We start from the raw sequence: 17,094 nt of genomic DNA on the forward strand, positions 1-17,094 counted from the left end.
CGCTCGGACTCCATTGATCAACCCAGTGAAGGACATCTGTATCTCCGTTTAGCATGCTGTTTCGGTTTTGTTTTTTCTTGTATAGTAAGTGAATCTCCATGTTTTGGTAAATGTCTTTATGGAGGAAGGAAACCACCTTCCACAGATCAGTATCCAGAGGAATGTCTGAATCAAGCATACAGTGACTATGCTAAACAGTTCTCAATGCTTTGAGCGGATACATTCGCTTTTCATATGATTTGTTTTGTTAGTTATTATTTTCCGGTCAATATGAAAATGTCCATAAACCTATAAATTTCATTTTTATGAGTATCTTGTTTCATGCAGAATTGTGTAAAGACAAGGAGGTGAAAATAAAGTTTGTGGTTGAGAAGATGTAAAATAATTAAACTACGTATCTATTAATTAGTTACTGGTTATTCATTATTTGTACTTCGAAAAGTGTTTCCTACCAATGATTGGGGAGTATATTATAATCTAGAGATCCAAAAGCTTTATGAATATTTGATATTTTTAAATTGATTTTACCATTAACCAGTGGAATGATCTCAGAGACTAAAATTAGCATAGTATATTTTTAAAAAATCTAATGGAATTGTAGAATAGTAATCAAAGAGTGGTGTCTACTGCAGCCATTTAAAATATATATTAGCATGCTGAGAAATTTTCTAATGTTTTTGATTCTCAATATAAAAGTTTTGCTAACTTAACATTTGGTTTGTATTATGTGGAGTGTATGTAAGTAAGGAAATCTCAATTGCAGTTTTTCATGGACGCAAGCAACCGCAGGTTTTGTACAAGTTGGTTTTCAAACAAATTTGACAAATATATCATTTATACACACTCATAATTTCACGTGGGAATGGACTATTATAACCACTTGAAAGATATATATACATATGTGCAAGTCATCCCATTCTCTGAACATGATTGTAGTGTAGTTTTAGGCTCATATTATGTTGCTTTTATAATATTCTATCCTCAAACTATATTTCTTATTAATTAGTTTTATGAGCGTTTTACATATTTTATGTTATACAGAATTCATCATTAATAAACAGGAAAGTAAGTTTTCTGTTTTATTTTCCAGAAATAAGATGTGATTGGGACTAATTTCTGTCAAGAGCTACTAAGAGGAAACTTCGTTGTTCAGTTTAACCATGACCTCCAGTACACCTAATGAAACAATTGTGGCCCATACCCTGCCTATGAATGATTCAAGATCACACCTAACACCACTTGCTTCAAACGATAGCAGTCATGTGTCCTTCCGGACCACTAGTAGGCCTTTAGTAGTCAATTTTTCTTCCATTTATGACTGGTTTACGACATCCATTTCTACAGTATCAGAGGTCAAAGGACTTCTAGTGGAAGATAACATGGAACTTGTGGATGCTCTTTCGGTGTTGTGTTTCAGTAACCAATCTAGTGGAAATGACACGATTACTTGTGAAAATACCACTAACAGTACAACTAAACTTACTGATATTCCTGTACCACCATATGCGATGTGGCTAACAATATTTATAGCTGTCTCCATAGGTTTGTGCATTATACTGACAGTTGCTGGTAACATCTTGGTATTAATGGCCTTTGCTGTAGAACGAGCCATTCGACAGCCAAGTAATTATTTTATAGTTTCTTTAGCAGTATCAGATCTTCTTATTGGAATTGTTTCAATGCCGTTCTATGCTGTTTATGTGCTGGTGGGTCGCTGGGATCTTGGCCCAATTCCTTGTGACTTGTGGTTAGCTACTGACCACACTGTCTGCTTGGTGTCTATTTATACAGTGCTTCTCATCACCATCGACAGATATTGCTCCGTAAATATTGCTGCAAAATATCGAAGTTGGCGTACCAGAAACAAGGTGATATTCATGGTAGCAATCACGTGGATTATTCCTTTTCTAGTCTTCTTTATAAGCATCATGGGATGGGAACATTTTATCGGTTACAGAGATTTGAATCCTGGAGAGTGTGCTGTACAATTTCTTAAAGATCCCGTATTCAATACATCTCTTATCTTTGGCTATTTTTATGCTACGTTAGTAGTGCTCTTTGTTCTGTATGGAGGAATATATAAAACAGCTAGTGACATGCAAAAAAGATCAGCAGCAAAACAAAAGAAAATGCAGAGCCTTGTTGCTATGGGAAGAACAACTGCGGAAAACAAACCAATCGGGATGTCAAAAACACAGAGTACTTTATTAAGTCAAGACAAGCCAAAACCTACCCACGCAGGTAACATAAATACAGTTCCCTCTACTGGCCAAATGAACCTCCAGAATCCTCAAACTGCAGGACACGGAAGTGGTGATTTGTCAGCCAGTCAGAAAAATTTGTCATACAGAACTGGAAATACAGAAACCACCAGCTTCTCAGAAAGGAAAGATGCTTCTGATCCAGACCGATCTAGTAGTCCAATGTTTGACTCTGATGAGGAAAATTATCAAAAGCCAGAAAAAGCTAGCAAGGTCAAGCCCTCAGCCAAGGCTGTTCTTCTTAACAATAAACGAGACTTGACTAAAAATACAAACATTGCCAGATCGCCAATTACCGACGAACCAATCCCTAAATTAGTTCCTCCACCATCGGCTCTGCAAAGGCATCTACCTTTGGATTCTGTTAAAGACACAATTAAACATCAGAATCTTCTGGAAACTGAAAATATTATCACTCCTACTAACGAAGAGTCTTCCTTAGCCTTAGAAGTGATAACTCACAATGATAACAATAAAGTACTGAACACAATTACACCAGAAGAAAGATCTATCAACACCAATGAAAGACCAAATCCTCCTAAGACCCTTAACTTGGCTTCAGTAAGGGAAGAAAAACTCTTAGAACAGTTGGAAACCAATGACATGAGATATATTGATCAAGAAAGCTCTGCTGCCATGACATCTCCGACGTGTGAAGCAGTGCCTGCAGACACTCCTCCACCAGCTGATGGTGCTCTTGAACCTCGTACAAAAGACAAGGCAGTGAACACTGATCCTGTCGTATTTTATGACATTCCTGCTGTTCACCCTCAACAACATAAGAAGAAAAACAGCGTCGTGAGCATGCAGGTAGAAAATATGTCTGATTTGAAAACGGTAACGCGAGTTGCACATCCAGATGAACTGCAGCCGATGGTAGACCATGATCAATCAATAACAGTGGCCATGGCCACAACATCTAAAGGCTTTGTGACAACCTGCTCCAAAACAGCTTTTGTTACTTCTTTGGGAAAGAAGCGACGAAAAGGGAAAAAATATATGAAAGAAAAAAGACAAAAGTCGAAATCGGAAAACCGTGCAAGGAAAGCATTGAGAACTATTTCCTTCATCTTAGGAGCGTTTGTGTTGTGTTGGACTCCATACCACATTTGTGCATTAGTGGAAGGGTTTTGCACCGATGTAGCTGGATGTGTCAATTATCATTTGTTTTACTTTACCTATTTCCTATGCTACGCTAACAGCCCTATCAACCCTTTCTGTTATGCTTTGGCAAACCAACAATTTAAAAAGACATTTTATCGACTTCTTCGAGGGGATTTCCATCGAACATAGTTAAGTGAATTTGTTTTTTTCAGACCTCAAAATTCATCTGAGAACATCTTGACTATAAACGAAGTACTTCTCAGCTTTTTATAGAGTCCCATTTCGAACACTTAGATTTTTAGGTATGGTTGTCGTATACTTTGTAATATTTTAGGTCAGAAAGAATGTTGGTCTTTTTCCTGTCGAGATAATATAAGTCTAAGTATCGTACTCAAATAGAATCTTATAAATTTTAGAAATATTGTTTTTCTGGAAATTTTTGAGAGTTTCAGTTTCTACAGCAGCCTGTTCTTTCATTTCTATTCTAGATAACAAATACATTACGGATTAAAGAGCTCGTGTTTAGATTTGTTGGTGTATATGTAGATCGTGAATACGTATAAAGCATATACAACTATTAATGTAAACTATATATTAGTTTATAAATAGAACTATTAAACGTGGTCTTAAGACAAATGATCTGTCTTCTGGTAGTAGTGTGAAACACGTTCTACAGATTGTCTGATGTATCATATTGAATCAAGTCATTGGTGAAGTAAAACAATAGTTCCTATATATCATTTCATCGCATACCACCTACCGTTAATTTCCAGTATGATATTGAAGCTGATATTAAATGGTTCTATGAATCTGATATATAAAATATTCGAAAAAAATATAATGCACAACTATTTCATAAACGTATTACAATTGACATATTTATTAATACCATAAAGTCTGAATTTACATGATATTATGTTGTAGTTTACGATATTCAAGTTATATTTTTCAGAAGTACCTCAGTATCATCATATATTGTTTAATACAATTACTTACGGCGAATACTGATTTATAAAAGAAAATTATGAAGCGTCTCAAACATTCATTGTCAATGTTCTGATAGTGTTTTCTTGGCCTTTTGGGGGCTACAAATGATGTTTTGGTAAAGATTATTAGGTCTGTTTTTAGTTGCATAAACCAGGAAGAAGTCATAGGAGTGGTTGAAAGTTTAAAAAAGGTAGAACATATAAGAAACTTTTCAGACATAGCGTTTCACAAGAAAAGTTACAGAAAATATATGAAAAACAGAAACCGGGAATCTAAATAACCATAACTGTTGTTTCAGCTAAAAGTTTACCCTTAATTTGTTAGAAATAAGGCAGGACTTTACCTTTATGGTTCTGTAAAATTAGTCTTTGTTTGACATTTTCAGGGTCTTTGCTAAAGGTTGATAAAATGTTGTAAATTTTGTAAAAGTCATTCTGAAAACATGATGAATGAGAATAAGGTCTAAAAAAGACATGTCGACGATTCAAATGGCTTATTTATAAGGAACTAGTGAATATTTTCAGAGGAGTAACAATTTCAATGTGACAAGCAGAAGGAAGTACTAAACATTAATTACAATCATACACTGTTTCTTCTTAGCTTATCAGTTCACCTCATGTTAGTAACAGGAACATAGATTGATAAATTATGACGAATCTTCATGTCATATCCTGATGATTAGATCATGACAGTAAAACCTCTTGAGGTTCTTCTCTTTACAATGAGTTTGTATTCATTGCGCAAAGTTCTTAAAGCATAAAGTAGTAAAGGAAAATAAAAATAAAGAAATTCTTCAGCTCTCTTCTTTAGATATAAATTCGAGTTTACGTAGTTTAGCCCCCCCCCCCCTTACAACGCTAGAAATCGGGTTTCGCTACCCGTGGTGGGCAGAGCACAGATAGCCCATTGTGTAGCTTTGTGATTAACTTCCAACACAACAAACGTGGTTTAGGAAAAGATTGGGTCGAAAGGAGGTTGAAACATTGAAAATATTTTGAAATTAATCGAACACGTATTACACCATTCCTTCCAAAATGAGAATGCGAGTTAATCAGTTCAAAATATGCTACTGAATTATCTAAATTAATATATGTATAATATCTTCCTGTTATATCTAGATAAACATTAAGATAAAGTTAAAATGAGTGTAAAATTAACAGTTTGTCTAATGAAAGGAGGAATTTTTCCAACACTGTGTATCCTATACGTTAAATCAAACTACTAATTCAACAAAGGTACCACCATCAGTTAATACGAGAGCTTGAGTGCGCAAAGGTTTCTGCCTCTTGTTAAGATTTTATGAATAAAGCTTAGAACAATAAAAAACCTACAAAGGCCATTTATTGCAAATTTATAAAGTAAAGAAATCAAATTTTTGAGGAGTTTTATATTCAATTTAAATGATAACATTTTAAGTGTGAACTTCATTTGTGTTGAAAATTTAGAATTGATTTAAAATATTAAAGTTTGTTTGAATTTTAAGCCAATCACGTTATATAATATAAAATAAATAAATAAATAAGGTTATGAACTTTTATGTCAAACCTTGCAATAAAGAAGGGACTAAACCGTTGTAATACCGGTTTCACTTGACGTCATATGTTTTAATCGTCCACGAGGATATTATGATATATATATATATATGTGTGTTGTATATGTGTGTGTGTGCATATTTAATAAAATTATTTCCAGATGGATATAGTATATGTATGTGAGTGTGACGTTCGACTTAACGCATTATTCCACTCGTAAATAAATTGAAAGGCATAGAAATCCTAAAAACAACACTCTCCTTAGGGTGGTGTAACGTCTTCAAAGATACAGTCGTATAATTGATTTAAAAAGGCACATGAATCCCTTTCGCTGCATGTTGGGAGATCTTTGGTAATGAAAATCATTTGTTTATAATTGCACTTTTTTTGTAATTTCACTGTTTTAGTTCAAATGATTAAAAGTTACAATCCCATTTGTTAATGGGCTAGGCGTAGCCCTATGGTTAATGAGTCCAGACTCGCGTCCTCTTACCACAAAATCGCACTGAGCACTTTGAAGCTGTTAGTGTGCTATAAGAGTTAGAACCAAATCCCACTGCTCGGTTAGATAAGAACAGCCCAAGGGTTGGTGATTGGCACTGTTGACAAGCTATTTTCTCTTCTAGTCTATCAATTCAAAACTACACATAGTGCTGTCATACATAGATAGCCCTTGGGTAGCTTTGTGCGAACATTGTAAACGAATAAACAGATATGTTTTTAATTAACCGAAAATTTATACTCTTACTATCTCGTATTGATTTAGTGAACTTCAGTAACGAAGATGATCAAGTGATGACTTGATGATGCCTTTTTATTGTAATACAGTGTTGGATATATATACATGAATACAATGTTTAGTTTATTTTTGGTTATTTTATTTATGTCCATAAGTTGTTCACAACTTATCAACGAAGTAACGTAAATATATCTTGTATAAAAAGCGTAATATTAATCTCAAATCTATATCTTACGTTCTAAAATATGTAATTTCGTATAAAATGAGATCGTGAAGTGCAAGGACCAAGACAAACAACAAAGTATCTAACATGGCCAAGGAATTTCCTGGAAACATTGGAAACTAATTAGCTTGATTAATTAACCAAGTATTTTCCATCGTTATTAGTTAGTATTTACCTGACATGTTGCTTTAGGAACAAAAGCAACATGTAAAGGAAAAAGAAACGTATACAAAGAAATGGTAAACAGATGTTTCTAATGTTCACAACGCTTTGTTTAAAATCACCAGAGGACAGGCTTCTCGATCTGAAACGATGAGTGCATTAAAAATCAGTTGCTTGTCATTTACCATTTTTTGTGGTATAAGTATTTTTTCCCTTCATATTTCAGAAACAACCTATTTCATTGTTAAATGAGTGTATTAGGCTTTTAACATGTTATTTCAAGAGAAACACACCTTATTGCTGCTTGGTATTGTATCAAAATGAGAATAGTGGTCCACTAAAAATCAAGTGTTCTGCTCTTGTGAGAACACTTTAGGACAAATATATTTTACTATAACACGTCGGCTTATAGTAAGACGTAATATAAATTATTTGAATCTTCTTAATATTGGATAATCTTGATAAGTGTTATGCTAGATTTTGAAACTGGAACAGTTTATATTTTGTTCACAACTGTTTTTATCTTAAAATGTATTTATAAACATTTGGAATTTAAATTGAAATTATTTTAACAATATATCATTATGAAACAGTAATTGGGGACTTGCAGTTATTACTATTATTTAGTTTTCTTCAGTATTTGGGTAATATAAAACATGTTAGCAGACGATTACTGAAACCTGCACATCTTAGCTATATCCTCTCTCACCAATCAATCACTACCAGCAAACTTATTAGACTTACAAAACTGATACACCTAAAACCACAATGCTTACCTAATCATTATCTGACAAGGTAATGTGTGTAACAATATTTTTTCATAATTTATGTTTTGGTTTTCCTCTACCGTTAAATCTTTTAAAGTGACACAATAATATATTTTCACAAGCAAGTTTTAACTGAAATCATTATTTACAGTTTTTTTTAATCCTATGATAAATTCAAATGTGTAGAACGATTTAGTTTAAAATATTGTGTGTTTCAAAACAACGCACTTGATTAACAGAACAAAGCCATGTTATTTCTTTTACAACTACATCATATTTTCTTGTTATGAATACCACAAGCACAAGTATAATCTGAAATAGGGAAAGCGAAGCTAAAATTTAAATTTTTAAATATTCAATAAGAACCTTTATTTTTTACTAATTTTTATCATTATGTTATCATATATATCGATTGTACGTAAATGTTAAGTTCTAGCATTTTTGAGGTTTCAAGCATAATTAGATAATATTACTAATAGGTTAAACTGTTATTTAAAGTGTATAATCAGTATGACAAACTATTCTTATGAATTTTAGGATCAGTTTGTGTCATTTTTAATCAATGATTAAACATTTTCATTGCATTTTAGCTGATATTTTAAGTACTTTCTATCTATGTGTCTTTAAAACATTAAGATTTTTTTCATTGCAAAGTCAAAGTTAAAATAATACCAGAGATAAATTATACTCTTGATATTAAAATAAACTTGATAAAGATTTAACTTTTTGTATTTTTTATAATAACACAATATTCACTTATTACCATTAAAAGTATCTCTTAAATATGATGTTATTCCATTTGTCACGTTAAAAGATAGTGGTAGGTTTAGGAATTTCACAACCTAATTTCTTACCTAATTTCTAGGTTAAGTACTGGTACAGCTTTACTTCTTTCGATGTTAAGTACTGATACAGCTTTACTTCTTTCGAGGTTAAATACTGGTACAGCTTTACTTCTTTGGAGGTTAAGTACTGGTGCAGCTTTACTTCTTTCGAGGTTAGATACTAGTGTAGCTTTACTTCTTTCGAGGTTAAGTGCTGGTGCAGCTTTACTTATTTCGAGGTTAAGTACTGGTGTAGCTTTACTTCTTTCGAGGTTAAGTACTGGTGCAGCTTTACTTATTTCGAGGTTAAGTGCTGGTGCAGCTTTACTTATTTCGAGGTTAAGTACTGGTGCAGCTTTACTTATTTCGAGGTTAAGTACTGGTACTCAAACTGTTCTGTACTCACACATAAGTAGTTTCTACACATGTTCTGTAGTGTTTGGATTTATTAATAAGGGATTAAAAATAGTCTGTGGACTTTCTTCAAGTGGCGTCTATAAGCGAAAGTTTGTGATACTAGTTCAGTGATATAAAAATATCGAAAGTTTCAGTAAATTTAACTGCTAATTATAATTTTATTGAAACTCTGAGGCATTTTACGTCTTGTTTTTGAAGTTGAAGTCTCACAGTACTATTTATAAATCTGAAAAATGTTTGCAATCTCATTAGAAAATTACAAATATAGTAGTTGGTTTTGCAAGTATTCATTCGACTTTACATGTTCTGTATATGTTTGATACGAAAGATGATAACGAACACTAATTTTCACATTTGGAATCTCATACTGATAATAGAAAATAGTTTCTTTCTTTGAGGTACACATTACGCTATTTGCACGTTATCCACGACAGAAAATCGAACCCTGGATTTTAGCGTTATACGTCTATAAACTTACCGCTGACACATTGAGGAGACGAAAAGGGAAACAAGAAAACACTTTCTTGAAAACAGTAACTTCATCTTTTCCAGAGTATTCTCTGAAATTAGAATTTTCCATCATGCTTCATTCAACACATGTGGCACTGGAGTGAAATCTTACGGCTGAGCGCAGCCATATGGTTAGTATGTTGGACTGTGGGGCTGAGGTTCCGTGGCTCGCGTCTCGTTACCGCCAAGAGAAACAAGTTCCTCATTTTGGGCCGTGAAGGCAAACATAATTATGGCTGTCAAACCTCACTATTTGTTCGTACAAGATTAGTCCAAAAGTTGGCGGTGGTTGACTAGCTGCCTTCACTCTAGTATATCACTTCAAAATCAGGAGCAGCTAGTGCATATAGACCTCGTGTAGTTATGAGCGAAATCCGTCAAAAAAATAAACAAAAAACTTGTTATATATGTATTCATTGTTTACATTATTCTGAGGTTTAGCTTATGAATCAGCTACGAATGGTGTTTATATATTATCTTCTGTTTTAACTTATTTATAACAGACATCTTGTCAAAATATGGAAATATGAGGATTATTAATATTATACTCAATATTTCCTATTGATCCTCTCTTACAAGAACTAAGATTCACATAACTGAACAGTCTGAATCATACACTACGCTGAATGTATAAGCTCAATATGATAAACATTTCCAAGCTTCGCTAAAGCTCAATCGCACTGACTTTTAATGTGAAATGCATAATCATGGAGGTTTACGAGGACTTACGTAAGCTACTAGAAGCAGTTCAATCTTTAATCACAATACCTGCTATCACATACTTTTTAAAAGGTATCCAGTAAAAATACTAGTGCAATATATTTTTTTCTAGGACATAGTATTCAATATTGTTTTTCATTCAGATGTACTCTACAACAATGGGCAATTGTAGGCAAAAAATGTAATATACACGCTGAAATAAGTTTTATTATCGTATGTCCTATGTAATAAAAATGAAGGTTTATTGTTTATAGAAGTAATATAACATTTCAAATACTTTACTAAATAATATGAAGAATCTACTTGTCACTTGTAGTTTGCTTATCCTGCGTTTAAGCTCTATTCCATTTAGAAACCATTTGACATTTCATTTATAAAGTGGAATATTTGTTTAACATAAAAATAAATGCGCACAGTTTGTTACTTTATACATACAAAACTTGCAAGTTTACTTATGGCTCATCTTGTACTCTGCAGATCTCTAATAGTTTGATAGGTTACCATGCATATAATAGATCGCTGAGACTTTACAAGCACAGATGTGTTGACTAATTCACGGTCTTTGTGTTCAATGTTTTACTGACTACATACCCATAGTAAAACTGTGACTTCACAGCACAACAGCACTTAATTAAACACAATTTTGAATTTAAAACCGCACGTCATTTGTTTATATATATATTGCTAAAAATGAGCAGTTTAAATACCACTCAGATCAGATTTGGGTTAACACAATTTGTGCTGATGTGAAATAACACAATATGTTTGGTTAATTTAACTTATCATCTAATCTGTTACGGTGAATTAGTTTAAAAGCACAGCAAAATTCAAATGCTTTCGTTTTTGCTTCAATCTTCTTTATCTTATATACTCTCATGTTATTTTAGGTAACAGCGTATAAATTAACACAATCATATAAACTAAGATCTGTTTTTCTTAGTTTCCTGAAAATACGTGTATACAAACTGCTAATTCTTGACTAAAGGTAGTCAGTCCCACAGACAGACTTGACACATCCGCTTCAACAAATAGTCACCAAATAGATTTCTTATTGTAAACTAATCATCCCACTCAGATCTCCCTAATGTTCTATATGTTGAAAGTAAAAATTATTTTGAGTGTTTGCACGTAGCTGTCGTCAAAATTACAAAATCTTTAAGTGGAAACACGAATTGGAGTACTGTAACAAGTCGAGCTATCTCTGGCTTTACGACTGATGCCGCTACCGTCCAATTGGGGCTCACTTTCCATGCGTCAGTGTTTCGCAGGTAACTCGACAAGTTGAGGTTCAAATTCGTGAACTCACAATAGTTACAAAACCAAACTATATCTGTTTAGATAAAATAAGAAGGAATAAAAAACGCAGCTAAGTATGTATACCGAGAAATAATGCACTACACTAAGGTTGTGGCGATCAGATAACACTAGTGACCGTATTGTGTTGTGGCTTCTGAATACTGCTCTCAATCTTTCTATTGCTTACACATCTTCTGTATTTCTTCAGAGAGATCTCTGACATAAGGCAATATATTTGTATGTTTATAATTTTCTTCCTGTTTATTGTAATCGTTTCCCTTCTTTATCAAGTGTTTCGCTTAGCCATTGTTAAGAAGGGTGTAATAATTTGTTTTTCTTAAATCTTCTTAACTTCTTCGGTATTATAAATCGTGTTCATCCTTTAAGTTAGGCAGTCTATAATGCCTATTTTTACAGTGTTGAGTTGATAGGATTTAGATCGATGGAATGGTTTGATTTATAATTGAGGTATTTACTTATCTGTGGGTTTTTTGTAAACCCGTATGGTATTTGGTCTTTGCGATCATCACGTTAAAGAATAGGAGTGTGTTTTATTTTTCCATTGTAAATTGTATTGTAGGATTTTGTCTCTTCAGTTCAGATGATTCATGAATTATTGAATCTTGTTTGTATTGTGAATATATCAGAAGTCCATTAAGAGCAAGAACCAAATCCCGGCCACAATGAGCACAGAAATTGTCCCTCTGAGGACTTCCCTGAAATCAGTAGTAATTAGCAGCCGAAACGTAGGATAAGACTAGTTAGTAATTAGTACATAGTCTATCTAGTTTAAAAATTAGGGACGGCTAGCAAAGATAGAGCTTGTATGGCTTTGCGTGAATATCCGAACAAACAAAGAAACAAAGTGCTCTGAAAAAATAATATAATACCTTTCGCTCACATAAAGGTTGTGATACGTCAAACGTTCGAGAAGGTGAAACGATCTGAAAGGTAACACATTTTGTCTCAGTAATTATTATTATTGATAATGTTAACTTTGCTTAATAGAACATATCTTTTTTAAACATTTGTTATAACAAGTTTTAGAGTTCTTTTCATCCTCAAGAGTCTCTGCTGAATAAAAAAATATAACTATATGGGTTTTTATCTTTGTATATGTAACTGTTTGTGCAAAAAGGAAAAATACGTTTTTATATCTGCCTTATTTAACACAAAAAAATACCATAATAACCGAAAAGGGAAGGCTGTAAATTATAATCTGGTAATATATAATCCAGATTTTCCATATATCTTTCAAAAAAACAATGGTGAGTTTGCTTAGCTTTGAATACCTTATTGTAGAAGTTACGACTTTTGAAACGGATACTCGTTTCAAAGCGCTACTACTCGTACCTGGATTAATTGTTACGGCTACTAACGAGGCTGTTTTTTCTTCTTATACATGTTCTATATCCAGCAATACTAGTAACATCACGGCAGTACCACTATATTGGTTATTTCAATTTTAGAAAGGTATATCCAAATTGTCAATGTTATATAGCATTTTTCATTGTTTATTGTCATTACATTGATCTCTTATATAACTGTTTAAACGGCTTAGAAGTTTGGCATACCTACAAGCACTGTATAACTAACCCTAATATCAAATAACGAAAACACGTTTAAAAAAAAGAAAGAGAATATAAATTGTAAGTTTTATCCATATTATAACAAAACAGAAAAATGGACTTGTTATATTCCTATATATTACCTCTATACACGGAAAAATTTGTAGTTTATGAGTATGTATGTTGTCGGAATAGTCCGTCAATACCTCAAAAAGTCCTAGTATATGCGCAATACCTAATATTTCATAATAGTTATATTATTCCAAATATGACAGATTTATCGGTTAGATTCCGTCTTCTGTTAAGATAATTAAAGATAGGTTTGTTCTTCTAGTTAGAGTGAGTTAAGGCCAGATTGGTATTCTGTTTCCATCGAAATAAGAATTCTTTAAGAAATGAATTCATAGATTATGATAGGACATTAAGCCTTATGTTGACGTTTCAAACTTAAACCAAAGTACTTCTATTATTTATTGAATTTTACATAAGATATTGAAATGTTTCTTTGCCTTATGAGCTTGAACAAGTAACGCTTCTAATGTATATACATATTGAGTTCTAAAGAGCTCCATCAGAAGTTCACGTTTCATGTCCAGTCAAATACAAATGCTTTGTACTAAATTCTAATGACAACTTTATACACAGCTAGTTTCCCAAAACTCCCTGAATTGGTGAATTCAAAGAAATCGTGCCTAAACAAAAATTCAATGCTACTAAGGTATATTCACCGTTAAAAGTAAACTATGAACCCAGTACTGCCAAACAAATTTCGAAATAACATATCCAATTTTTTCTTAAACATATTGTTATCTGTTGGAATGGTCATAGGTTTGATCAGGCAAACTTATGAAGATTGTTACGTAGTTTTATGTATACAGGTTTACACTTCTCTATCTAAGTTATGTGTATATCTCTTTGTTTGTAGAGGAATGAGTAAAGGTAAGATAACAAATGCATTTAATAAAAAGTTATAACAATTGTCCAGTAAAAAGTCAGAACAATGTGTTTGAAATGATTGATTTAATATGTGCCTAGTTTGAGAGTGGATTTTTGTTTGATAAATTAAGGCGTAGCAACACCTCAAGGGAAAACTTGGAAGTTTACTTGAAGGAAACTTTGAAGTGTCATCTATAAGTTTCAGAAATTTGAGATGGGCTCGTATTTAATATCAGGAATTTCCTGAAAATAATTTACAGTGAATATGCTCAAAACAGTAAAACGGTACAACAAAAAAAAAAGAAAACATTTGGAACAAGACAGTCGCAAGTTTCATTGTTTGACGATTACCTAAGTCAACATTTTATTATTAGAAAAGTGGCGGGATAGTATATGGTTTTACTTTTCCTAATTGAGTTGCAAGATCTAAAGTATGAGTCTAGATATGTTGGACAATAAAAGCGTACAAGTAAAATGATACAATTTATTTATGCAACAAACTGACCTTTAATATTACGAAGGACATGTAACGGGTTAAACTCTTGCTATATGGTAACCATAGGCTCTTTATCTTGTTCTCGTGTTAAAAGGAAAAAGTTTGAATTTCTCATACAACAGAATGGAGTTAAAATGGAACACAATGTATTAACAAATACCGACGTGTATTTTAAGTAAATATAATCTGTAAAATGCAAGTACTTAAACATTTTGATTTGAACTCCATGGAAGAATATGTACTCGCGATATATATGTTAAAACTTATAGCTATGTTGTTGATTGAAGAGTGCAATGCCAAAATATTTAAATTATTTTGAGTTATATGTATTATTGGTATTACGATACCTCAACAAAAGCTTTGAGGTCGGCTTGAAGTATAAACATTAACTTATGGCAAACATGAGTGTTACTGTGTACCGCTATATATGAAAACATATTAAAACAAAGACGTAATACAAAAACGAAGAGTTGTGAGCTCTATATTACATTATATATAAATGTATATATGTTTACACGTATTAACTAGTGTCTTAACTAAAAGTTTTGTAAAGATTAATATTTATCAACTATTTGTAGTCTTATGTGTAATGATTATTTAAGTTAAAGCTAAGCCGAAGCCCTGTTATTTATGTTGAAGAATAAAGAAAATCTGTAATATTTTAACGGCTTCGACAGCTTAATATAGCATATTGTTAGAGTTATTATCTAGCAGTGTTAATTTACACAGCTTTGTAATAAATAACAACTTTTGTGGACTATAAGTTCTATATGTAGACTATTTCCTGTATTCTGTAGTTGAATGAAAATCGTTGTTTGTGAATATATCATGAAGCTTGTAACTCCGCTACAGTCTGCAAAGAAATAAAGTGATCCAGGAAAAACAACTGTAAATGTGTTCAATATAATTACCAAATATTTACTGTAATATTATACGGCATCAGAAATATTGTAAAATGTGTATTTATATTAAGTTATTTCAGTTCCATAATGTTGTATTTTCAGAATATATAATTGCTAAATAACAATCGTATTATTTCATAGGTTGTTAGGAAAAAGAAATATGAATGCTTTAATTGCTTTTATAGTGGAACAAAATTAACACCAAGTTTAAACTTGGGATTTTCATAAAATATTATAGCTAGAGTGGCTTAAATCCTATAATTTATTAGGAGTCATTCACAGGCAATTTTGTTTTTCATTTTACGTTCTTAATTTCTTTGAAACAAAAAACAATTCATTTCTGGGTGACAACCAATCAAAAATTACTAGTAACCAGACAGAGTAATTGCAAACCAATGTCTACGTCCAGAATAGACTTCGCTATATTAATATACACACTAATGTACATAACACTAGTGTAAGTGTAAACCCAACTCTAAAAGTAACAGGATTTGATTAGCTGGTGATTGTCAGTGGGAACTGAAGCAGATAATCAACCTTGCACAGGTTCAACACTTAATTACTCAATCCTATATAACATACAACTGGCATTTTGTTTCAAACGAAATCAACTTCATTAATAAAAACATGTATTTTAAGAACTGAGATAGCGTAATAGCAACTGTCTTCAAATACTTTTGTATATTTCCAAACTTTGCAAAAAGGATTCATTAATTTTTCTCTTCACAATTTAAGGGAACATAATAAATAACAAAAAAAAACACTTCATATATTAAAAAAGTAGAACAAATATAGCTAATGGCTGAATTCATACAAGACACATTCATTACTAAATCATTACTAACTAGATATTACTGTTGTGAATATTTGTAACAAACTGCTTACCTTAAAGTGATTATGATATTGGTGAACTTCGCTTAGTTACAATCTTAATAAAGTGATTATGATATTGTTGAACTTCGCTTAGTTATAATCTTAATAAAGTGATTATGATATTGTTGAACTTCGCTTAGTTATAATCTTAATAAAGTGATTATGATATTGTTGAACTTCGCTTGGTTGCAATCTTAACTGTAACGTGATTGACTTGCAATTTTTTAAGGGATGAGTTGTTTTTTGTTGATTTTCTAGAAAAGAAATCTGGCTTGTCGTACAATAATTAACTCTTATATGATTAACTAAGCTAAGTCACAGATATATTTTTTGATATTATTCGTGCGGGGTTTTTTGGTTTGTTTGTTTGTTGAGATTGCGAAATTCAACCAAAACTACTCCAGGGAGGTTAATTTATGAATGAATAATTAAAAACAATACTAATAACACAAACAACCGTTAACTTAAATATACATATTTTCTAATGCGAACGATGGTTTTTAATTGATAAATGACGTTTCCTTTCCGGACCACTAACACTTTCTGCCCAAAACACAGTTTACATTTTTTTAAATAGCTACTTTTAGTCATCTGTTTTGTGATGTTAGCTTTTTCAATTCTTGACACCTTATTTTTTTACGGACAGATGGCTCTAATACTCAACTTACGACGTAATCGAATGAGGGGAATAGTACTTCTGTAAGGCTATTTACAATCACGTCCCCTGGTGAGTCAGCGGTAAGTTTAGGGACTTACAATGCTAAAATTCGGGGTTCA

At 32.2% G+C, this 17,094-nt stretch overlaps 1 protein-coding gene across 1 annotated transcript; it reads left to right on the forward strand.

The window, feature by feature from the left end:
• The first annotated feature begins 1,160 nt into the window (after nt 1-1,160).
• LOC106462461 (muscarinic acetylcholine receptor M2-like) lies at nt 1,161-3,718 on the forward strand. The gene has a single exon (XM_013922383.2). It carries the CDS (start codon nt 1,161-1,163, stop codon nt 3,552-3,554), a length of 2,394 nt encoding a protein of 797 aa, XP_013777837.1. The 3' UTR covers nt 3,555-3,718.
• Nucleotides 3,719-17,094: the final 13,376 nt, after the last annotated feature.

The sequence above is a fragment of the Limulus polyphemus genome, unplaced genomic scaffold (assembly GCF_000517525.1).
Source record: "Limulus polyphemus unplaced genomic scaffold, Limulus_polyphemus-2.1.2 Scaffold1172, whole genome shotgun sequence".
In the NCBI taxonomy this organism is placed as follows: domain Eukaryota; kingdom Metazoa; phylum Arthropoda; class Merostomata; order Xiphosura; family Limulidae; genus Limulus; species Limulus polyphemus.